General features: G+C 48.0%; 1 protein-coding gene across 1 annotated transcript in view; it reads left to right on the top strand.

Moving 5' to 3' along the window:
* Nucleotides 1–23997, top strand: part of trip13 (thyroid hormone receptor interactor 13) — a 195776-nt gene that overhangs the window by 108123 nt on the left and 63656 nt on the right. The window contains exon 14 of the mRNA XM_078539447.1: nucleotides 20363–20430. Coding sequence (XP_078395573.1) covers nucleotides 20363–20425 — 63 coding nt within the window. The 3' untranslated portion in view covers nucleotides 20426–20430. The remainder of the gene's footprint in view (nucleotides 1–20362; nucleotides 20431–23997) is intronic.

Here is a 23997-nt window from a genome sequence, read left to right as displayed (position 1 = left end):
AGCTAACAGGGCAGCCTTGCACCGTGGTTTAGGAGAGTGATTGCGCCTGAGCTGAGAGCACAGCATGCAGTCCAATGGCCGAAGCTGCCGCCAATCGGTCAAGTGAAGTGGGGCGGAGGTGGGTGGGGTTTCGGACAGCCAATGAGCACACTACACACTGGCCAACCAAGTGGTGGCCAACACTCTTCTGCATGTGTGAAGGGGCCTTCAGACTTAACCAAGAGAGGTTCTTAGGGCACATATGCTAACTCACCTGCAGGAGGAGAACATCAGGATATTGGAGCCTGGTGGTTTAGCGTGTACGCCGCATAGCTTACAGAGAGCAGGGAAGAAGAAGGGAGCGGCGGAGGCACCTTTCTCAGCAATAGGAGGAGCACCTATCTCAAGATGAAGGTGTAGCAGGGCCTGCTGAGCACACAGCTGAAGATCCACAGAGAGCCGTCGTTCATAGGCGCTTCGTTAGACCCAGGATCTAAAGATGGCGCTTGTCATTTCTGCAGATGATCGAGAACCAGTGTTGCTGAAGACTGCATATGTCTAGGGAACTGGTCAGCCACATATGCCGCCTGCTGCAGGATTTGGCGCCACAGGGACATGGAGGGCATCCACTGCCAGTGCTTGTGAAAGCGACCACAGCGCTCAATTTTTACACCAGTGGCTCCTTCCAGGGATCTGCAGGATCTCACAAGCCTCCACACCCAAGCGTATCCAGGAGGTCACGGATGCCATCTTCACGAAGGCACAGAACATTGTGCATTTCGCCCGGGACCTGGAAAACCAGGAAGCAAGAGCGCTGGGATTTGCGAGGTCTCTGGTTTTCTACAAGTGCAGGGTGTATTTGACTGCACTCACATGGCACTTAGATCTCCGTGGCAACGAGCAGTCAACTACTTCAACCACAAGGGCTTCCACCCGCTGAATGTTCAGCTGGTGTGCGACCACCACAAACGCATCCTACAGGTCTGCACACGGTTCCCAGGGAACGTCCACAACTCCTACATCCTTAGCAGGTCTCAGATCCCTGACATTTTCCAGGGTCCCGAAGGCTGCAGCGTTGGCTCCTCGGGGACAAGAGCTACCTGCAGAGGATGTGGCTGGCGAGGTAGGTCTGCTCTAGAGACCCTCATAGCTGCTTGATTCGTGGAGGATTATGACGAGATGCGGTGAGGACACTCCATAGATCTTCACAAGGCCTCTGTGAATGTCTGACTCCTCTCTGGCCGAGGGCAGCTCGCTTGCGCTCTGTGATCAGAGTCATATCATGGAGACGCCGCCATGAAACTTTAAATGCATCTGATCCTTTGTCCACCTTCAGCACCTGACCCCTTCAGGAGCACAGTGTCACTGGTCACAGATGCTGATGAGATGGGGGCCAGCCCCACCTCAAAGGTGCTAAGAGCACACAGAGAGAATGACGGAACTCTGTGACGCCTGCTCACGATATTCTGTCAGCAAGGACAAGCACCATCAAGGTGCAGGCATCACTAATGTGTCCAGTGAGTGTGAAGCTGGACTATCACTTTGGTCTGTAGGTTACACACTGCACAGGGAAAAGGCCCAGGACTGAGACTCCTGCCTTCATCTTGTGCAGGAACCAAGGTTCCACATCTGGGTGACATGAACACTGCTATCATAACAAGGAGCCATAGCCAAGGGGATATTCTTGGGAGTTTATTTACAATAATGAACATTATTGATTTCACCCGTGCCCAGGCTGTGCACCTACATCTTCTTAACCTTCCTAACCCTGACTTAGTGCTCCCCCAACATCCACAGCAGAGGTGGAGGCAGTCTGCTGACTGCTACTCCCTGTCTGTGATGATCTTGGCAGGTGTCCTCTGAAGGGCCAGGACCTGAAGGGTTCTGGCCTGCTTTGGATGCCTCGCTCTGGGCCAGCTGCACTCTCCTCAGCCCGTTGAGCTGGAGCGCTGGGGGTCACAGGAAGAGGGGATTTGGATCGACCAGACATTCCTGGAGTCACCTGGGTGGATGGCCCTGGTGTGTGCACCTACTGGTCCTCCTCCCTATGGGTACCCAATGGCCCCTGGCTGACTCCTTGAGAAGAAGGGGAAGCTAGAGTGAGATTAAGCTGTCCCGCACCCCTCTTGCGTTGACACTGTTGTAGGCCAACTATGGCGTCAGTGATGGAGTTCAGCCCGTGCAGCAGGAGCGACATCCTGGATCAAGGTATCCATGGTAGCCGCCATCCTGTCAGTGTTGACCTAAGTGCATTAGTATGCCTGTGCTATCACCTCATACTGAAGGTGGACGGACTCTTCCATTGTGCCTTGCAATCTGAGGAATGCAGCAGATATCCCTTCATGATATTCTGAGCTTGCCATTGCAGCTCCAGCAACTGAGGTGTGACTGAGTCCAGAGGCTCATCATCTGATCTGGACTCAGCAGATTTCTATCCTCCAGCAGTCCTCCAAGTGCCGGGAACCTGGGAAGTCCCTGGCGTTGCCTGTTGTGGATCAGACAGTGTGATCTGTTTACCAGGTTGTGACCTTGAGGCTACTCTAGAGCTAGGTCCCACCAAGGTGTGTGTCTCTGCACTGCTGGAGGGTGTAGGTTAGCACTGTGACGGGTCTGCAATTAGTGTATCATCAGATTCATCTTCCGAGGTGCCTTTGGGGTTTGAGTTGAGGACCTGGTTCATGAACTCTCTTGACTGCTTCCCAGACGTGCCAGCTAAAGCAAGGAGAGATAATTAGTGCATGGCTGGGACTGCAGAACAGGGGACCTCCCTTACACTGCTGGATGGATGTTACACTGCTGGGTCCTCACTTGGTTCAGCACCGCCGACCTCACCGTCAGCACAGGAACAGTCCAGATCCTTGCCGCCCAGCTGGATGGCTCTATTTTCAAAATCTGTGAGGACCCTGATGTCGGGCATTCCTCCACCAGTCTGCGACCTCTCCCTTTTGTTGTATGCCAGCTTGTCCTGCATGAATACGAATAGAGAGAGTGTAAGCAGGACGCCTGCCAGGCCCGGTGAAAAGGACGCCTGGCATGTGTGGGCGGTGAGTGATGCCATGGTTGGGATGAGGACACGATCCACATGGCAGATGAAGGGGTGTGTGAGAGAGTGAATGGTGATGTCCCTTGAACTGGCAGTGAGTGAGATCCCTGTGGATATGTGATGGGCGTGTGAGTTGAGAGCAATGAGAGGAGTGACTTACCCACCCGGAATGGAGATCATTCATCTTCTTTCAGCACTGGGTGGCTGTCCTCTTTTGCAGGGCGTTGGTGTTGACCACCACTGCTACCGCCTCCCATGTCTGGATGGTCTTCATCCAGAGCAGGGGTAGAGGACTTCATGGCGGGGCCTCCACAGCGTCCAGTAGGCGACTGAGGGAGGCATCGCTAAATTTGGGGGCAGCATGTTTCCGCCCTTTGGCAGCCATGACTTTGCAGCAGCTTCCGATCCCTTAGAGAGAGCTAGCTCTGTGCAGGGACGCCCTTTAAATATGGCGCCCGGATTACTGAAGGCCTGAGGTGACAGCGGGGCGGGTGAATCAGAGGTTGCCGCACCAGCAATCCCTTGAATGCATAATTAATGAGGCAGGTCATGCCAGGAATGGGGTGATATGGCGTGAAAACCCACCAGCCGCAATGGCAGGTAAAACAACCTTTTACACGCCCGCTACTGCACTTAGTGCAAATCTACAAGCAGAGCATGGAGAGGATCAGCTATCTGTATAACACAGAATGAAATGCCAGAGATGTTTATGAAGAATGGGATTATGATCTTCTTAGGCAGAGGAAATCCCCTTCCAAAAAAATGTCTTTGAACTCTACAACATAAGTAGAGGGTAATGAATACCTGGGAGTGATTTCAGGAGGCAATTTAACTGAAGGGTTCAGATGGGTTCAGGGTTGAGTGGTGTCGGCTGGGAAGAATCCGATTGATGAAGTTCTGAATCTCAAAAACAAGCCTGAATAATTTAGAGCTGTTTATGAGATACATTTTTTTTTCTATTTATATGGAGTGATGGGGAGATATGGGGTTATTTGATTTTATATCAGTTTTAGTGCTGACAAATAGCACCCGAAAGCTCTGTGTGGTGGATTCCACATTAGGAAATTAGCAACTCCGAAATCATTACTGCCAGTTTGTCCAAAACTGGGGGTTCTTCATCCTCTTGGCAGTAGTTTTTGATATGCCCAATATGCATTTCCAATGATGTCCAAGTTGCGTGACCTGCTGCTGTTGTTGTTGAATCCACACACTCTTCCCTAGAGTACAATGTGAAGTAGTGGACGAATTCGCAGCTTGATTAATAGTCTGACAGGGTTGGTGTTGTTATTGCTATGGTGCCTTACTGACCTTCCCTTGGAGAAGGATTCATGGGGCCGATTAAGTTTCCAGACAGTGATGTGAATGCTCTTCCATGGCTGTAACCAACTTTATGCCACATAATAGAAGGAGATACTGAGAGCTTGGTCAAAGATGTTAGTTTTAAGGAACGGGAGAGAGGGAGCCCGGGAAGTGGAGGCGTTTAGGAAGGAAATTCCAGCACTTTGGGCCAAGACACAGCCACCAATGGTTGGGTGATGAGAAAGGGGGTCGTGGGAAACAACCAGAGATGGAGGATGGTGGAGTTCTTGGAGACATGGTAAGGTGCTATATAAACACTACTCTATCTTTACGTGTAGACTGAAACAGTTAAATTGCTTCTTAACCTGAGTGTTGCTCTAATCCATCTTGGACTTCTGCTATCTTAATGCCCCCATGATGTAAGTGATCCGCATGGGCTGGAAGGGAAACACAAACAAATCTGTACTGTCACCTTCAGTTGGTCCCAAACAAGTCCTAAATAAGGCAAGGTGGCTGTCAAAGTTAGATCCATGAACGGACACAAATCAAACCAAATCACTTACCCGAGGTTTTCTGGTGGGATGGACAAGATTAAATAAATGCTAATACGTGACCATTTTTTCACACACTAGAGAACACAATACATATACACTAGATGGCAGTGTTGTGTCTTAGACAAACCAACAGTTTAAAAAAGAGTGTTAATGGAGCACATTTTAACCCTAGGTATGCTGCTATATAGTTGGTATTTCTACAGCACTGAACAGGGTTTACTGATCTCTTATAACCCCATTTATATTACCAATAGCTTTGAGAGGTGGCATGGCATGGAAATGTATAAAAGTTGTAAGATGGAAACAGGCCATTCAGCCCATCCAGTCCATGACGGTCTTTACCATCCATATGAGCAAATAGTTCTAATCACATTTATCCTGTTTCCTATATCTGTTCAACCTCCTTCATCTACTTGTCAAATCCAATGTTGAATGTTGACATAGTTTTTGCCTCAACCATGAACCCTAAATGTGAATTTCACAACCTCACAACTTCACTGTATGAAAAAGTTTCTTCTGCCCTCTAAATCTCTTGTATTTAATCTTGCATGTATGGCCCCTCATTCTTGACCTCATAACTACTGGAAAGAGTCTGCTTCTGTCTACGGTGTCCCATGCTTTTGTAATTTTAAAAACTTACATCAAAGAAAGGAAGAACCCCCATTTACGTAACACCTTTCAGGGTGTCTCAGAGTATTTCACGGTCAATTATCACCAGAGGATGTGGCGCTATCCAGTTCCTCCAGTGACTCCCGGGGCCTGATTTTAACCCATTCAAAACCATCCATTTGCACAGAGTTAAAGTCGGGTCCTCAATTGGTGCTGTGGCAACCACCTAATAGGCTTTGCAGCACTTTATATGGAACTCTGGACTCCTGTGTATGATCACGTTGCTCTATGTTCATTCTGGGTTAATCATTTTAAAGATTCACCCTCAGGGGGTCCATTCTCATGGTACAAGGCCAGCATTTACTCTCTCTAGAAGCCCTCGAAAAGTTGGCAGTGCATCCTCTTGAAATGCTGCAGACTGTGTGGTGAAGGCTCTCTCTTATTCCAGTCTAGTTATTAATCTCTATTCTAGTTATTGTAGTGGTGTGATACAATGGAGTGCCTACTTCAGAATGCAGTTAAGAGTCAACCATGTTGGTATGGGGCAAGATTTAGATAGGACTGACCCAGATAAGGAGTGCAGGTTTCCTTCCCTAAAGGTCGTATATGAAACAGCTGGGTTTTTAGAGAATCCAATAGCTTCATGGCCACTTTTACTGATAACAATCTTCCACTTTTAGTTTTTTTAAAACCAAATTCAGATTTGTAAGCTATCCCAGTGGGATTTGAACTTGCATTCTCTCAATTAATTGTTCATTACATTATTACAGCCTCATTACAGCTTGGTTTAAATATGAACAAAAGAGCTGAATTCCAGAGGTGAGGTGAGAGTGTCTGCCTTTGACATCAAGGCAGCATTTGACCAAGTGTGGCATCAAGGAGCCCTAGCAAAACTGGAGTCAATGGGAATCAAGGGGCGAACTCTCCACTGGTTGGAGTCAAACCTAGCACAAAGGAAGGTGGTTGTTAGAGGTCAATCATCTCAGTTCCAGGACATCACTGCAGGAGTTCCTCAGGTTGGTGTCCTAGGTCCAACCATCTTCAGCTGCTTCATCAATGACCTTCCTTCCATCATAAGGTCAGGAGTGGGGATGTTCACTGATGATTGCGCAATGTTCAGGACCATTCGCGACTCCTCAGATACTGAAGCAGTCCATGTCCAAATGCAGCAAGATCTGGACAATATCCAGGCTTGGGCTGACAAGTGGCAAGTAACATTTGTGCCACACAACTGCCAGGCAATGACCGTCCCCAACAAGAGAGAATCTAACCATTGTCCCTTGACATTCAATGGCATTATTATCGCTGAATCCCCCACTATCAACATCCTGGGGGTTACCACTCACCAGAAACTGAACTGAACTAGCCACATAAATACTGTGGCTACCAGAGCAGGTCAGAGGCTAAGAATCCTGTGGCAAATAACTCATCTCCTAACTCCCCAAAGTCTACAAGGCACAAGTCAGCCATATGAAGGAATACTTTCCACTTGCCTGGATGAGTGCAGCTCCAACAGTGAAAAAGCTTGACACCATCTAGGACAAAGCAGCCTCCTTGATTGGCACCTCATCCACAATATTCATTCCCTCCACCACCGATACACAGTGGCAGCAGTGTGTACCATCTACAAGATGCACTGCAGGAACTCACAAAGCCTCCTGAGACAGTACCTTTCAAACCCACAACCGCTACCATCCAGAAGGACTAGGGTAGCAGATACATGGGAACACCACCACCTGGAATTTCTCCTCCAAGCCACTCACCATCCTGACTTGGAAACATATTGCCGTTCTTTCACTGTCACTGTCAAAATCCTGGAACTGCCTCCCTAACAGCACTGTGGGAGTACCTACACCACATGAACTGCAGCAGTTCAAGAAGGCAGCTTGCTACTGCCTTCTCAAGGGAAACTAGGGATGGGCAATAAATGCTGGCCTAGCCAGTGATACTCACATCCCATGAATGAATAAAAAAAAGTAAATTGTTCACCATATTACCATGCCTATAAGGGCAATTGAGATTTTTTTTCAAAAGCTCAAGGTGAGGACTGTTAATGGGGAGAATTTACTTGTCAAATCTTCCTATTTTAGGCATCCAGTATCATTGGCTGCAGAGCAAGACTCCATCTGCGTGGCAATCTCAGAATATCATCCGTTTGACACTTTTTCCATTTCCTACACCAGCCATCCTTTGGCCTCTGTGAAGGACACAGCCAATTACACAGGATTACACAGAATTTACGGCAAAGAAACTGGTGTTCCTGCTCTACATGAACCTTCTCCTACCCCGTTTCATCAAATCCTAACTCATCTTTCAGGAGTGAAGTTAAGAAACATCCTTCGTGCAAAGAGTGGCAGAGGTTTGGAACCACCTTCCTCAAATGGCAACCGATGGTAAAATAATTGTTCAAAGCCGAGGGCGAAATGGTCCCAGATTTGCACTAAGTGCGTTAGTGGGTGTGAAAAAAGGCGCTTTACCCACCGGCCGCAGTGGTGGATTTTCGCGCCGTATTGTCCTCTTCCTGCCTCATACATTATGCAGTCATGGGAAACATGCCAGATAGTTGGCGGCTGGCCACCGATTTTCCCGCCACGCCATTACCTCGCTGCTTCCTCACTCCGGGTGCCATATTTAAACTGCAGCCGTGCACACAGTTCTCAATGCTTGCAGCCCAGGACTGCTCCGTTGAAGACATAGCCCCAAAAACCAAGAAGAGTGCAGCCCCCCAATTCAATGACGCATCCCTGGGATGCCCTTTGGATGCTGTGGATGCTCGCCGTGATGTCCTCTAACCCCGCTCGGGCCGCAGGAGGCCCAGCAGTCACACCACTCCAGCTTGGGAGGTGGTGGCAGAGGTGGTCAGTGCCAACGTGGCACACAAGAGAAAAAGGATGAATGATCTCATCCGTGCCACCAGGGTAGGTCACCCATCTCATCACTCACAAGCCCATCACAAATTCACGGGCGTCTCACTCACTGCCAGCTCAAGGGACATCACCACTCACTCTCTCACATCTCCATCTGGCCTTATCTCTTCAGGAGACTGCCTCCTCATCCCTTCCATGGCTCCACTCAGCACACAAACATGCCTGGCACCCTTCTCATTTGGGCTAGCATACACCTTGCTCACAATCTCTCCATCTGTCTTTATGCAGGACAAGATCACGCACAATCAACAGAAGAGGTCCCAGACGGTGGCGGGGTGGGGGTGGGGGGGGAGCGGGGGAGGGGTGGAGTGCCATGCATCAAGGTCCTCACTCCTTTGAAACATCGCACATAGGAGCTGGCCAAAAGCATGTGGACCGTTCCTGCAGTGACAGTGAAGTTGGCAGCAAGAACCATGTGAGGACCCTGCACCACATCATCCCTCTGTCAACGCTACACTGAGTCCACTGTTCCGTGTGTAACATGGTTGCCAAGCCCTAATAATCTCCACTTTCTCTCCTAGACACATCTGCCTCGTCACCCTCAGGCAACCCAGTACTGAGAGCAACTCGGTGAGGACCCTGAGGGTGGCACTGTTGAAGACCCGTCACGGTGCTCACCCACACCCTCCACCAGCACAGCAACACTCACCTCACTCACCTAGATGTGGAGCAGCCTTGGGATCACAATCTGGTGAGCACAGCACACAGTCTGTTGCGCAGCAGGCAGAGTGGGGAGACATCCAGGTTCGCCAGCACTCAAAGGACTGCTGGAGGCAAGGAATCTGCCTCTAGATGCACCCTTATCAGTTGATGGAGCTACAAAGATAATGATGGGAACATCAGGAATGGATGCCTGGTGTACTAATCACATTGCAAGGGACGATGGAGGAGTCCGCCCGCCTTCAGTCTGAGGTAATAGCTCTGGCATGCCGAGGTCAACACTGGCAGGATGACGCTGGCATGGAAACCTTGGTTCAAGATATCGATCCTGCACCACTGTGCAGGCTGAATTCCATCGCTGACGCCATAGTTGGCTCCAACAGTGTTAGCGTGAGAGGGGTGAGGGGCAGCTCAATCCCGCTCCAGCTTCCCCTTCTCCACAAGGAGTCAGCCAGGGGCCCTCAGCTTCCTATCGGGAGAGGACCAGCAGCTCAACACCCACACCATCCCCAGCCAGGCGACTCCAGGAATGTCCGGCTGATCCAAACCCTTCTCCCTGTAACCCCCATCATCTCCAGCTCCACAGGCCGAGGAGGGTGCCACTGCCACACAGCAGAATACCCAAGTCAGGCTGGGGCCCTCCAGGTCTCGGCTGTCCAGAGGACACCCGCCAAGGTCATCACAGACAGGGTGTAGAAGTCAGCGGGCTGCCTGCACTTCCACTGTGGATGTCAGGGGAGAACCAAGACATAGCAGCAGGGTTAGGGAAGGTTAAGAAGATGTAGTTGCACCACATGGGCACAGGTGTCAATCGCTTGTACTTAATGTTCACTATTGTAAATAAACTCCCAAAAATGTCTCCCTGCCTATGGCTCCTTGTTGTAATGAGCAGTGTTCTTGTCACTCAGATATGAATCCTTGGTTCCTACACAGGAGGAAGACTGGTGTCTCAGTCCAGGGCCCCTCCCCTGTGCAGTGTGTAACCTTCAGACCAAAGTGATGGTCTGGCATCACACTCACTGGACACATGAGTGAAGCCTGCACCTCAATGGTGCTTGTCATTGCTGCCAGAATGTTGTGGGCAGGTGTCACAGAGTTCCGTCATTCTGCCTGGGTCCTTGGAGGTGAGGCTGGTTCTCTATCTCTTCAGCTTCTGTGACTGGTGACGATGTGTTCCTGGAGGGATCAGGTGCTGAAGGCTGACAAAGGAACAGGTGCACTTAAAATTTCATGGCTGCGTTACCACAATATGATCCTGATTGCAGGGCACAAGCGAGCTGCCCTCAGCCAAACAGGAATCAGACATTCACAGAGGCAATGTGAAGATCTATGGAATGTCTCATTGCATGTCGTCATCATCCTCCTGGAATCCAGCTACAATTAGGGCCTCCGCTGCGTCTCCATGACATGAGCCTGAGCATTGAGGGTATGTGCGCTGCCATCAGCCACACACAGGAGTCAAACATTCACAGATGCAAGATGAGGGTGTCAGGACTGTCCACACTGAATCTCGTCATCATCTTGCACAAATCTTGCAGCTATTAGGGCCTTACGAGCGTGCCTGCCTCATCTGGCCAGTGCGATGGCCCCATCGCTAGCATCCTCACATTCGAGAACCTCATGACTCTCATCCCCTTTGACGTCCTTCTCATTGGAGGAGACGTTCAGCACTTCCACCTCCTCCTCAGCCAGGTCCTCCCCCTGTTGCAGCGCAAGGTTGTGTAGCGCGCAGCAAGCTACGATGATACGCGACACCCTCTGTATTGCAGTGCTCCACCAGAACTGTCGAGGCATCAGAACCTCATGTTCAATATGCCTATTATTTACTCCATCAAAGTCCAGGCTGCAGCATGAGCCTCATTATAGCGTCTCTCTGCTGCAGTCTGAGGATGCCACACAAGCGTCATCAGCCATGTCCTCTGTGGGTAGCTCTTGTTCCCAAGGAGCCAACCCTGCAGTCTCTGTAGACCCTGGAAAATGTCAGGGACCTGAGACCTGCTAATGATGTAGGAGCCATGGATGCCCCCTGGGAGCCATGAGCAGACCTGTGGGATGCATTTGTGGTGGTTGCAGACCAGCTGAAAATTCAGCAAATGGAAGCCCTTGTTGTTGGCGTATTTGACTGCGTGTTGCTACGGAGATCTGAGCGTCACATGAGTGCAGTCGATGGCACCCTGTATCTGTGGGAAACCAGGGATCTGCGCAAATCCCAGTGCTCTTGCTTCCTGGCTTTCCTGATCCTATGGTCAAAATGCACAAAGTTCTGTGCCCCTTCGTGAAGATGGCGTCCATGACCTCTTGGATGCACTTGTGTGCGGTAGCTTGTGAGATTCCCCACAGATCACCTGTGGAGCCCAGGAAGGAGCCATTGATGTAAAAGTTGAGCACTGTGGTCACCTTTATGGCCACTGGCAGTGGATGCCCTCCGTGTCCCCGTGGCGCCAAATCCTGCAGCAGGTGGTATATGTGACCGACTAGTTCCTTAGACATGTGCAGTCTTCGGCGACACTGGTTCTCAGTCATCTGTAGGAATGACAGGTGCCGTCTATAGATCCTGGGTCTAGCAAGGTGCCTATGAGTGTCGGCTCACTGTGGATCTTCAGCTGTGTGCACAGGAGGCCCTGCTGCACCATCATCTTGAGGGTAGTGCTCCTCCCACTGGTGAGCCAGGTGCCTCCGTCGCACTCTTCTCCTTGTTCTCTGCTCTCTGTAAGCCATGAGGCACAGTGCTAAATCACCAGGCTCCATGATCCTGATGTTCTCTTCCTGTAGGATCAAAGAGAGAAATGTGTGGGTTAGCATATGTGTCTAAGGAACTCTCTTGGTTAAGTTTGAAGGCCCCTTCACGCATGCCGGAGAGTGCTGGTCACCACTTGGATGGCCAGATTGTAGTGTGCTTCCTGGCTGCCCGAAACCCCACCCACCTCCGCCCCACTCCACTTGACCGATTGGTGGCGGCTTCAGCCACTGGACTCCATGCTGTGCTCTCAGCTCAGGAGCAAGCATTCTCCTGATCTGCACTGCAAGGCTGTGCAGTCAGCTTGAGCCATGAGGGATACTAGTCCAAACTTTAATAAAGGCATTGCAAGGGGCTCTGAGCGCCTCCACCAGTGACTGTGCCATGTCCACCTTTCACAAGGGGATTCTACAACTTCCCAGTCGTCCAACTGTCCTGCAGTCCCCTAAAATGCACATTAATCTGTGGCCAAGTCGTGAGAAGTTCTGGAGCATCTGGTGGCACTTTCATGCTTTTGCGTTGCTTGAATGGGCAGAAAAGCTTCAGAGTCCTGACTCCAAGCATGTCAATGGAGCTGCTGCTGACCGGTCTCAGCTGCAGAAGACAAACCTTTCCAAATGTTTGGTTGTTTCCCTCACTCTCTAACCCGCCTACACCCTCCACCCCGGCATGTGCCTGTGTACTTCCTTCAGTCTTTTTTTATTTATTCATGAGACATGGGCGTCGCTGGCTAGGCCAGCATTTATTGCTCATCCCTAATTGACCTTGTTCAGAGGGCATTTAAAAGTCAACAACATTGTTGTGGTTCTGGAGTCACATGTAGGCCAGACCAGGAAAGAATGGCAGATTTCCTTCCCTAAAGGACACTACTGAACGAGATGGGTTTTTACGACAATTGAGAATAGTTTCAAGGATATCGTCAGACTTTTAATTCCAGATTTTTTATTGAATTCAAACTCCACTGTCCGCCGTGGTGGGATTCAAAACAGGGTCCCCAGAGCATTACCCTGAGTCTCTGGATTACTAGTCCAGTGACAATACCACAATGCCACTGCCTCCCCCACTGTGCTGCCTTTCCCACCTCCCCTGGCCCCACCCACACTGCAGCCCTCTTCTCAGCACCACACTGAAAGCTAGCCAGGAAAAAGCTACTAGCTTGTTCCCCGCCCAATGCGCAGTGCCTCTTCCTTGATGTCCTTGCGAGCGCTGCGCAATGTTGTGCGCTCTCACTCCCACTTCCCCTCGAAGTTCAGCTCGCCAGGTGCATGACTTTTAAAGGCAGTCGTGAATCATGGCGTTCTGAAGTCACGCCGACGTGGGAGGTAAATTGGACGTGGGCGGGACGATTCCGGCATGCGGCCACAATGATGTGATGTAAAGGAAGCTCAAGGAAGCTCCCGACATTGGACAGTGGGAAATGCAGCCCGCCATTGATGATCACAACCTGGTTTCACAACGGCGTAAAACTGATTTTTGGCCTTCTCGCCATATTGTCCGCTCATGCGCGCCATGATGCCCACCACCAACGGGAGCAGAAAAATCCTGCCTGAGATTAATAATACTTTTGGCCAACAAAAATCTAAGAGCTATGGGGCAAGAGCAGGTACCTGGTGATGGTTTGTAGATTAGCCATGATCTCATTGAAAGGCAGAACAGACTGGAGGGATTAAATGGCCTACTTCTGCTCCTATCTTCCAAATTATTGGCAGTTCTGTGCTGATGGCCCAGACGCATTAGACTGACACTGCCCAAATCCACTTCCAAAGGACTGTAACAACCAGCAGAGAGAGGAAACACTCATCCTATTGGTCAGGGCTGCATCTGAATGGAGATGCCCAACAACTGAGACTTAAAACCTAAAAGCCTCCCTGGCCTCAGCCCTCCCTACCTCTGTAATCTCCTGCTGCCGTATGCTTGCAGATCTCTGGGTTCCTCCAATACTAGCCTAATATATTTCCTGCTTCTTTCACCCAATTATAAGTGGTTGTGTGCTCAGTCTTTTAGGCCCTTACCTGTGGAATTCCCTCGCTAAGCCTCTCCAACTCTCTCTCCGCCTTTAAAGCTCTCCTACACCAGCTTTTTGATCAAGCATTAAGACACCTCTCGTAAATATTTCCTTATGTGTTTCAGTGTCTGATTACACTGTGTGAAGTTCCTTGGGACATTTTATTATGTTAAATGTGCTATGCAAATGTAAGTTGTTGTAGTTATTATACGTATAATTGGAGTTAAATTAGCAATTTGAGTTCAGAAGTAGGGATGTCTTACTGCAGTTATATAGGGCCTTGGTGAGACCACACCTGGAGTATTGCATGCAGTTTTGGTCTCCCTGCCTAAGAAAGGATATATTTGCCATAGTGAACCAAAGGTTCACCAGGCTGATACCGGGGATGGCAGGACTGTCGTATGAGGAGAGATTGATTCAACTGGGCCTGTATTCACTAGAGTTTAGAAGAATGAGAGGGGATCTGATTGAAACGTATAAAATTCTAACAGGGCTAGACAGATTGGATGCAGGGAGGATGTTTCCCCTGCTTGGGGAGTCTAGAACTAGGGACTCCAGTCTCAGGATACAGGGCAGGCCATTTAGGACTGAGATGAGGAAAAATTTCTTCACTCAGAGGGTGATCGCCTGTGGAATTCTCTACCAGAAGAAGGCTCTGGAGGCTGGGTCACTGAGTATATTCAAGAAATAAATTGATAAATTTTTGGATATTAGGGGCATCAAGGGGTAGGGAGAGAAAGTGGGAATATGGCGCTGAGGTAGAGGATCAGCCATGATCATATTGAATGGCGGAGCAGGCTCAAAGGGCTGAATGGCCTACTCCTGCTTCTAGTTTCTATATTTCTAAGTTTCTATAAATTTACAAATTAGCTCCTGGCCTGCTTTAGGCACCCGTCTCAACTGCCTGCAGGTTGAATGGGAAAGAGTTGGGTAGGAATAAGCAAGAACCCAGCTCATTTATAACTGTCGTCTCCCACCCAGATTTTAGTTAAGGTTAAAATTAATCCACTGGAGGAGAGTGAGAGGATCCCACTGGAGGAGAGTGAGATAACCCACTGGGGAGTTCTTGGATGTCATTTGATGCCTCTTCACAATGGGTGGTTGGGTCTGGGAGCTCATTAAGTAGAAAATGACTGGTGTAAAACCACTTCCCATCAGCTGCTGGGACCACACAGTTGAACGGCAACATGTTATTCCATAGCTCTCCTCTGTAACTTATTCTCCTTTTTTCTCTTTGAAAGAACTGCTTGGTACATAATTGTAAGATGCAGTTTTCCAAAAGTTACCACCAGCGTCCAGAGAATAAGCCAAAGAAAGAAAAACCTTTGTGGCCTCAGGTTGTCCCAATGCATTTTACAGCCAATTAAGTGCTTTTTAACTGTAGATACTGTTATAATTATATGTTACATTACTGATGTAATGTAGCAAACATGGCAGTCAATTTGTGCACAGCAAGCTCCCACAAACAGCAATGAAGTAAATTACTAGGTAATCTGCTTTATTCACATTGGTTGAGGGATAAATATCGGAAAAGACACTGAGAAAACCTCCCTCGCTCTTCTTTGAAATAATGTCACGGCATCTTCTACATCCACCTGAGAGGACGGACACACAGGGTCTTCTTTTAATGGGCAAATAGATTTCTCAAAAAACTTTCCCTCCCCAATTTCCTCCCCTCCTCTCTCAAAGGCACTTCCTCCATGTTATTGTTCTAAGAGTGTTGCAAACCCATGGGGAGAATTTTCTCCCCATAAGGGGGGTTGCGTGGGGGTGGGCGGGCGCGGACCTGATCGGCGCCCCCAATCGGGTCCGCACCGCCATTTTACGTGGATGGGCCAATTAAGGCTCGCCTAGCGTGACGTGCGTCTGGAAGAGCTGAGTGCTCCCTGTGCAGCTGGGGGGTGTTCCCTGAGTCAGGAGTGCGCTCTTTCGCACATGCGCGTGAAAGAGTGCAGAAATCTCCCCGAGGCACAGAGCTGCCTCAGGGAGATTAGTTTAAGTTCCCAAAATTTTAATAAAGAAAAGAAAAAATTAATTGACGTGTCCCCTCATGTGACAGTGTCACATGAGTTGGGACATGTCAATGAAATTTTATTAAAATTTTTATTCAATTTATAAACACTTCGTGAAACCTCATCCCGCCCGTGGATGAGGTTCCATGAAAAATACAAAGGCTGCCTGGGCTCTTCGCCTGCCCACCAACCTTAAGGTTGGACGGGCAGCTCAAGTTTATTACTTTAATTGATATTTAAATGGCCTTAATAGGCCTTTGACAGTTCAGCGGGCGCGCAGCTGACTTGGCTGCACATCCAGCGAACTGAAAATCTAAATGGCGCGCGGTGACATTAGGACGCCCGCCTGACATCACCGCGCGTCATTCTACGCCTAGGCGAGTGGGGCCCGCCCCCGCTCGCCAAGCCGAAGATTCAGGCCCATATTCAAGTGGCCTCTCTTCAAGTGTGTACTTGAGAATGATAGTTAACTATGCGATCATGGAATGCACCACAGTAAAGCCCAGTTCTATTCTCATCTGACACTCACTCACATACAAATCAGCAATGATTTAACTCAATGGTAGAACAGGCTCGAGGGGCTGAATGGCTCCCCATTCCATTTGGCTAAGGCTTATTAGTGGGCGCAGCGATCACATTGCGTGATTAATCCATGCACAATGGAAGTGATAATGGATATAGTCAAGGAAAAAGTCCTCACATGAGTGGTCATGGTCAGTGAATGCATCTACCAATTCCATCTCCTACCAATGGTACCAACCTCACACATTGCTCAATGTGCCACACTCCCATCACTCACCCAACACCAACCCCTAGCAAAGAGAACTCATGCTTAACATTCATGTGCTCCAACTCAACCTCACACATTTACTACTGCTGCTAACCTCATACCCACATCTTACAGCTTCCATAAATCTCCAGATATTCAGATATGACAGGCGCATCGCCCAAACACATTACAATACATTCACTCTTACCGGACTAGGTGGCACATAACAGGAGGGAACAGCAAAGAACTGGCAGGGGACAGGCACAGTTGCATGCCCTCACCCCTTTGGAGGAGACCTTGTTTGTCATCATTGGCACAGCTGCCAGTGAGACCATGGCAACTGGTGTCGCTGAAGCCATCCTGGGTGACGGTATGTTCCTGCCTCATTCACCACTTCACCCTCATCCTGCATAATGGTATCATGCGCGAGCTGCAAGTGGTGTAACCATGCACCTCTTGCATTCCACCCATCCCTCCTTTCCTCAACCAAGCTCTCCCCTCGTGACCTGGTGCTTTCATAGACTCAAGACCTGCCCACCTGGCCAAACTGTGGTGCCTAAGAATGAAGGAGGAAGCACCGTCACTTGATTGAGCACTTTCAGCCACCAGATCAGGTGCTGGGACTGCCCGTACCTTGCAGGGGGTATCGAGGTGGATCTGCACCTGGTGACTCTCTGTGCATAAGTGGGCTGCAGCAAGGCCAGGGGCTTAAGCGTGGTGTGTTTACCAGTTCCCTGGAAGGCAGGGTTGCAGACAAGCAGACTAATTCAGGGGAATAAGATATGGACTTCGATGGGACACTAGACAGGTAAAGGCTGCTGGGCATGCATACAAAAATGCTTAATGCATTATTAGGTCTCCCAGAAAGCCTGTTGTCACTGTCGAGGAGCATGCGGAGCTTTGAGCTCATCCTATCCATCATGGAAGTGGTGGCCAACTCCATGAGGACACTCGCGCACTCAACTGTGATGCAGCGTCTGGTTGTCGGAACTTCCACTGTAGCACAGGCAGAAGACACCAACGTCTGAGTGCTGCAGTGGAAGTTCACACTGAGATCATGACACCTCTTCTTGTTGTCATTCAAGCTGAGCTTCACGCCATGCAGGTTTGAGTTGCAGCCATCATGGTTGTAGATGACAATGTTCACATGGGTTTGCAGGCTCCTCACAGCAGCCCAGCAATCTGCGCTCCAGCGGATTACAAGGATTGCTGAGGTGCTGCCCCGAGAGAGTGGCATTGATTCCTTGGACAAACCTGCTGCCTTCTCTCAGGATGGCAGAACTTGTACTCAAGCCACTGTCACTCCGTCAGTGCCTCTGCCTATCAGCTAAGACAACCCTGTCTGCTGCTGATTATGCTGAGGTGGGGCAGTCTTACACTGTGTCCTCAGGGTCCAGAGCTGCTTGAAGGAATCCTGAACAAATGGGCACTTCCGATTGAAAGCCAGCAGCCTTTAACCAGTCATGCTACAGCCATGGAGTAGCACTGCGTAGAAACATTAGGCCAAGCACTAAGAAAAGCACTAAATTCTGCAGCTTAAGAAGAGCTACACCCTCCATGACTGGAAGAAACTTTTCTGCTCAGGAGCCGTTCAAATCCACACCACCTCTTCCAAAGGTCCAGCACTGCTCCACTGAAAGAACTTGTCAATTCCTCTAACAACACAATATTTCCATTAACCCTCCAGCAGCAAAAGAAAGTCAAAAGCATCTCACGTGAAAATTCCATGGTGATCCCTTTAAATAGCGCCAGTTGGTGAGGGGTGCTGTGGGGAATGGGGGCAATCCCTCATGCAGTTGAACACACGTTCAATTGTGTGTGTTTAAGAGAGAATGTTAACAAGACTTGCAAGATCCAAAATGGCAGGTCAGGTGCCAAATCAGTGTTAGACGCTGACCCATCACAATCTGGTGCTTCTGGTGCATGCACGGGATGCTCACATCTAAAGATGGCGGTCAGCGCAGGCCACGACAGAAGTCGTCAGGGGCAAAACTTGCTCATTTTTTCTTCCTCGGTACCCACAACGCCAAAAACAGTGGTGCTACAGAGTTGAAATTTTGCGGCCTATATATTTTCCATCAAGGGTTCACTTGCTAATGGTCCAAAGCAGGAACCCCTGACTGATGTTTCTTTTCCGTTTTCTCAAATCCAGGGATAGCGTCTGCCACCTTGCCCTTCCCCACCCGTGACTGAGAGCAGTTAACTCAGCACAGGCCTCTACTCCAAACCTCGGGCTTACCTAATCCGCCTCACTCCATATCACCCCATTGAGTCATGAGGTACACCCAAACACCTCAACCAGGGTAAAGCTGATGGTGTGGGTTTGGCCACCCACTTTAACTCTCTGTTGAAGTCAATAGAAAGTCACATCAGTGGGGTGAAGGGTCGCAACCTTGGACCCGCTCCTGGAGATGCCATCACATGAGCTCCCACCTCCAATCACCCCACTCAGCCAAACAGTCACTTCCCCCACATCACCAATATTTTTACAATTAATAAACAAAAGTATGCAAAGAAACTAAAGGAAAAACACATAATTTCTTTTAACGCCCCCATAATTTTTCTTCAGGTTTCTCGCAGCAGAATAGTCTCTAATTCCTTGCAGACTCCAATTCTGGATGGATGATAACTCTCAGTGTAAAAGAACTGGCCAATCTAAGCTAAAGAAAGGAAGACTGGCATTCATACAGGGACTTTCCCAACCTTAGGATATCCAAGGCACTTTTGAAGTATATTCACTGTTGTAATGTATGCTGCAGCCATTTTAAGCACTGCGAGCTCACACTAACACCAATGTGATAAGGATCTGATAATCTTTATTCAGTGACGTTGGCTGAGGGATAAATCTTGGCCAGGGACACAGAAGGATCTCCCACAGCTGCTCTTCGAAATGGTGCTATGGGATCTTTCTCGTTCACCTTGAGAGGTCAGATGGGATTAAATTTAACATCTCACCCAGAAGATGGCACTCAGTACTGCACTATGGCATCAACCTAGACTTGGAGCTCAAAAACAGGAAATGCTGGAAAAACTCAGCAGGTCTGACAGCACCTGTGGAGAGAGAAACAGGGATGATGTTTCGAGACTGTATGACCCTTCTCCAGTGCTAAAGAATAGAAATGCGATGAAATTTATGCTGTTTGAGGGGGTGGAGCCGGTGAAGCTGGAAAGAAGGCCAGCAATAGGTGGGGTCTGAAGAAGGGTCATACAGGCTCAGAACATTACCTCTGTTTCTCTCTACAGATGCTGTCAGACCTGCTGAGATTTTCCAGAATTTCCTGTTTTTATTTCAGATTTCTAGCATCCACAGTATTTTGCTTTTATCTTGGAGCTCAAGTTGGAGTGGGACTTGAACCTACAATATTCCAATTTGGAAGGAAGAGTGCCCTTACTGTCTGAGCCACAGCTGAGCTAAATGCTCCACACCCTCCCCTCACCTGGGATTCTCAATGCTGTGATGGTATCATTAAAAAGGATGGATCTGTTAGCTAATGTACTGCACGACTCCAGTCTTTAAACAGTTACATAATGGCATTTGATGAGAATTAGTTTACAGCCAAGTAGTTGCATCAACCACTTTACTTTTCCATTTTGCTTCCTGTAAATAGGCAACATAAAACAGTAGGGAGGGAGAGAAATGGTGTCAGAATAAATGTTTCCACATTTTCACTAAAAGTTCGGAATGTGTACCCCCTACCTGTGCATGACCATTCTGCTAATATGAGCAACATGATAATTATGTCTAATAATTGTCCTCTCCCTCCCCAGGCCAAGAAAATGAATCATCTTCAAGTGGTGGAATTGATGAAAGCTTGTTTGGATGTGAATTGATGCCTGTGAATGATGAATTTTTCATTGAGCTGTGTCCGGTTGGAGAGTTTGGAAGCCAAGAACCTGGTTGGGCATCCAAAGTGCTTTACAGACAATGAGTCCTTTTCAAATGTAGTCACTGTTATAATGTAGGAATTTGCGCACAGCAATGTGATAATGGTCAGATACTCTGGGATTTTCCGGCCTCGTCTTGGCGGGACGCACTGCGGGATATTCGGCAGCCCAGCCAAAAGTCCATTGACTTTTGGCTGGACCAGACGATCTTGGCAGTGGGTGGGGCCAGAAAATCCCACCCTCTTTTTATTAATGACACTGGTTGAGGTATAAATATTCACCAGTATACCAGTCAATCCTCTTCTCTTCTTTGAATCTTTTGGCTTCATCTGAGAGGACAGACAGGGCTTCAGTTGAGCATTTCATCCAAAGGCCTGTACCTCCAACAGTGCAACACCCCTTCAGTACTGCACTGGGCTTGTCAGCCTAGATATTGGGCTAATGGCTCTTGAGTAGGGTTTGACCTCAGAGGAATGAGTGTTACCCACTGAATCATGGTAGAGAAGGAAGAGAGAACAGTCAAAGTGCGAAGACCCTTAGCTCAGGTAACACGTTCTGCTCTGTACTTGCCACAGCTCATTGGAGCACCAGCCTGCTGTGCCACTTCAGTGTCAGTAGATTCCTAAAGGTAAACAAGCAATCACCCACACTCACAAAAAAAATCTCCTTTGAGAATATCCTTTGGCAAAATTCCCAAATTGAAATGAAAATTGTTCTAAAAATAGAATTACATAGCATTTTACAGCACATAAACAGGCCATTGGGGCTAACTGGTCTGTGTTGGTGTTTATGCTCCACTTAGGCCTCCTCCCACACAATTTCATCTCACCCAACGAGCATATCCTTCTGTTCGTTTCTCATTCATGTACCTGCCTAGCTTCCCCTAAACGCTGCTTGCCTCAATTATATTTGGTAGCATCTTCCACCTTCTAACCACCCTCTGGGTAAAGAAGTTCCTCCTGAATCACTTATTGTATCTATTAGTGACTATATTAATTTTGCGTCCCCTTGTTTTGGACTCCTGCACTAATTTTCTCTCCACCTATCCTCCCCCTTTCATAATTTTAAAGCCTTCTATTAGGCCAGCCCTTAGCCTTCTCTTTACTAGAAGAAAGAGCTCCAGCCATTCTTCCCTGATAGTCATAAGCTCTTTGTGCTGGTATCATCCTTGTAAACATAAAATATTAATATTGCTTCAAACAAAATCAACAGCGAGAAAGCAATTCAAACAGACACAGAAACCACTGAATCTTCATGGGATTTTATTTTTTGCTGATGTTTGGAAGTAAAGAATGATTAATTGAAAGAATAACTAAACAATTGCACATTCCAGCAATAGCAAAGATTCTCTATTTCAGGCCTCGACAAATTACAAGCTAATCATCATTCTCTCAGGCAATTATCTGAGTTTTAACTATAGTGTGTCAGACTAAATTAAATGTAACCAAAACTGGACACATGGGTTTATGTTTTGTGTAAGTGTGCTTACTTACACAAATCACCTGTTGGGTTAATGTGAGTTATCAAATGGGATTACATTTGTTTTATTCCTGTTTCTGTCTTTTGAAGTTATTAATTACAGTGGCAACTGTAAAGAGAAGTACTTTTACTGTAACTATATCCCATAAAATTTGATTTACAAGCCGTCCCTTTGCACAATTTACCTCTCCCCTATTATAGCTGCTAGTTTGGTAAAATCCTTACAAGTTGCAACAGTGCATTGTAGGTCTGTGTACACTCAGCAAGGTCCCGTAAACAGCAATGAAATGAATAACTCCATCACTTGTTTAAGTGATATTGGGTGTGAGATAAATGTTGGGCAGGACATTGGACGAATTCCCTTTCTCTTCTTCAAATAGTGCAGTGGGTGTTTTATGGCCACCTGAGAGGGCAGATGGGGTCTTGGTTCAATGTCTCATTTGGATGACTGCCCTCCCTCAGTATTGAAACCAAGAAAATCAACTTAATTTATGTGCTCAGAAGACATAAAAAAAAACATGTATGAAGAGGCAACAGACTTTGCAGGTGATAGTTGAAAAGGTCTTTGGAAGTTCCTAAACGTAGTCACAGCTCCTCCACTATCCATTCACTTGACTGTAATGTTGGCCAGTGGGTGAATATTTTAGCTAAGATTATATTTGCAAGGAAACGGGGCTGCTGCGTGAGTCATCTGCAAATTAAAGCTTCCGTTACAGTGCCTTAGCTGCATGTTAGTGGCAGGGGCTGCAGTGCGCATTCCATTTAGGCTAGTTTTCTAGTCTGAAATGGGTGCTGTAATTGGAACCTGCGCTCCAAGCAGGTGGTATGAGACCGGTTCAAAATTGAAATGCTTGCACAGACATCCTTCCCAATATGGCAATGCATAAAACACAGGCACAGATTGGGCTTGGGACGTTGTTGCCCGAAATCGATCCTTTTTGAACGAGTTTGGTGCCCAAAAAGTGTTCACAAAAAAGACCAATTTCAACCCCCATCCCCACCCCTCTTTCAAACCAACTTGGTCTCTAGGGGATGAGATTAGTTCTGAACCATTGTTATTTCTATGACATAATGTGTAAGTGACACCATAATTAATATTTGCTAAAGACTAGTGCAATTTATATCATCTCAATACATTGCTGGCACGCACAGAAGAAGACTTTGCGAAGACTTTTGTAAAGAGATTGCATATCTAACCCTGAATTCTGAAGAGCGAATGAATATCGCAGAATCATACAACACAAAAGAAGCCACTTTGCTCATCATGTCTGCACTGCAGTTTTGAAAGGGCTATCCAATTAGTCCCACTTGCAGTCACCTCTCTCAAAGGCCACCATTGACAAGGAGATCCAACACCAGATCAGCTGTGCCAGCTCAGTCTGCTACAAACTACGGAAAAGACTTCCATAAGTTAACAAAAGTCAATGTATAGAGAGGTTGTCATTACCACACTCCTGTACTACACTGAGGCCTGGACTGTGTATCAGTGACACACAAGAGAGCTTGAGAAATTCCATCAGCAAAGGCTCCACGCATCTTCCAGATTTGATGGGAGGACCGTTGAACAAACGCTAATGTCCTTCTTGAGTCCAGCTCTACAATCATTCAGGCAAAACTCTTGCAAAATCAACTTTGATGGACTGGACACTGAGTTCTGTTGGCGAAAAACCATCTCCCCCACCAGGTCTTGTTTTCTCAACTTTTAAATGGCCAGCATTCCAGAAGGGAGGACAAAGAAAACACTTCAAAGACACGCTAAAGCTCTCCTTGAAGTGCAGCAGCATTTACATTAATGACTGGGAGGATTGCTACCAATTGTTCAAAATGGTGACAACCTGTCCATCAAGCTGCATCATACTTTGAATCACAACTTCTTAATGATGAGGCAGAGCGGCGGAAGAGAAGGAAAGAAAAAGAAGCAAATCCGGCACTCCGGATCCCATTACTTTGTGGAACATCCTGCCCCATGTGCCCAAAGGTATGCAGGTCAAGAATCAGCCTGTTTGGTCACATGAAAACCCATAGCAGAAACTCATGAC

The sequence above is a fragment of the Cetorhinus maximus genome, chromosome 3 (genome assembly GCF_964194155.1).
Source record: "Cetorhinus maximus chromosome 3, sCetMax3.hap1.1, whole genome shotgun sequence".
Lineage (NCBI taxonomy): Eukaryota > Metazoa > Chordata > Chondrichthyes > Lamniformes > Cetorhinidae > Cetorhinus > Cetorhinus maximus.
This window is presented reverse-complemented; position numbering and strand designations above follow the sequence as displayed.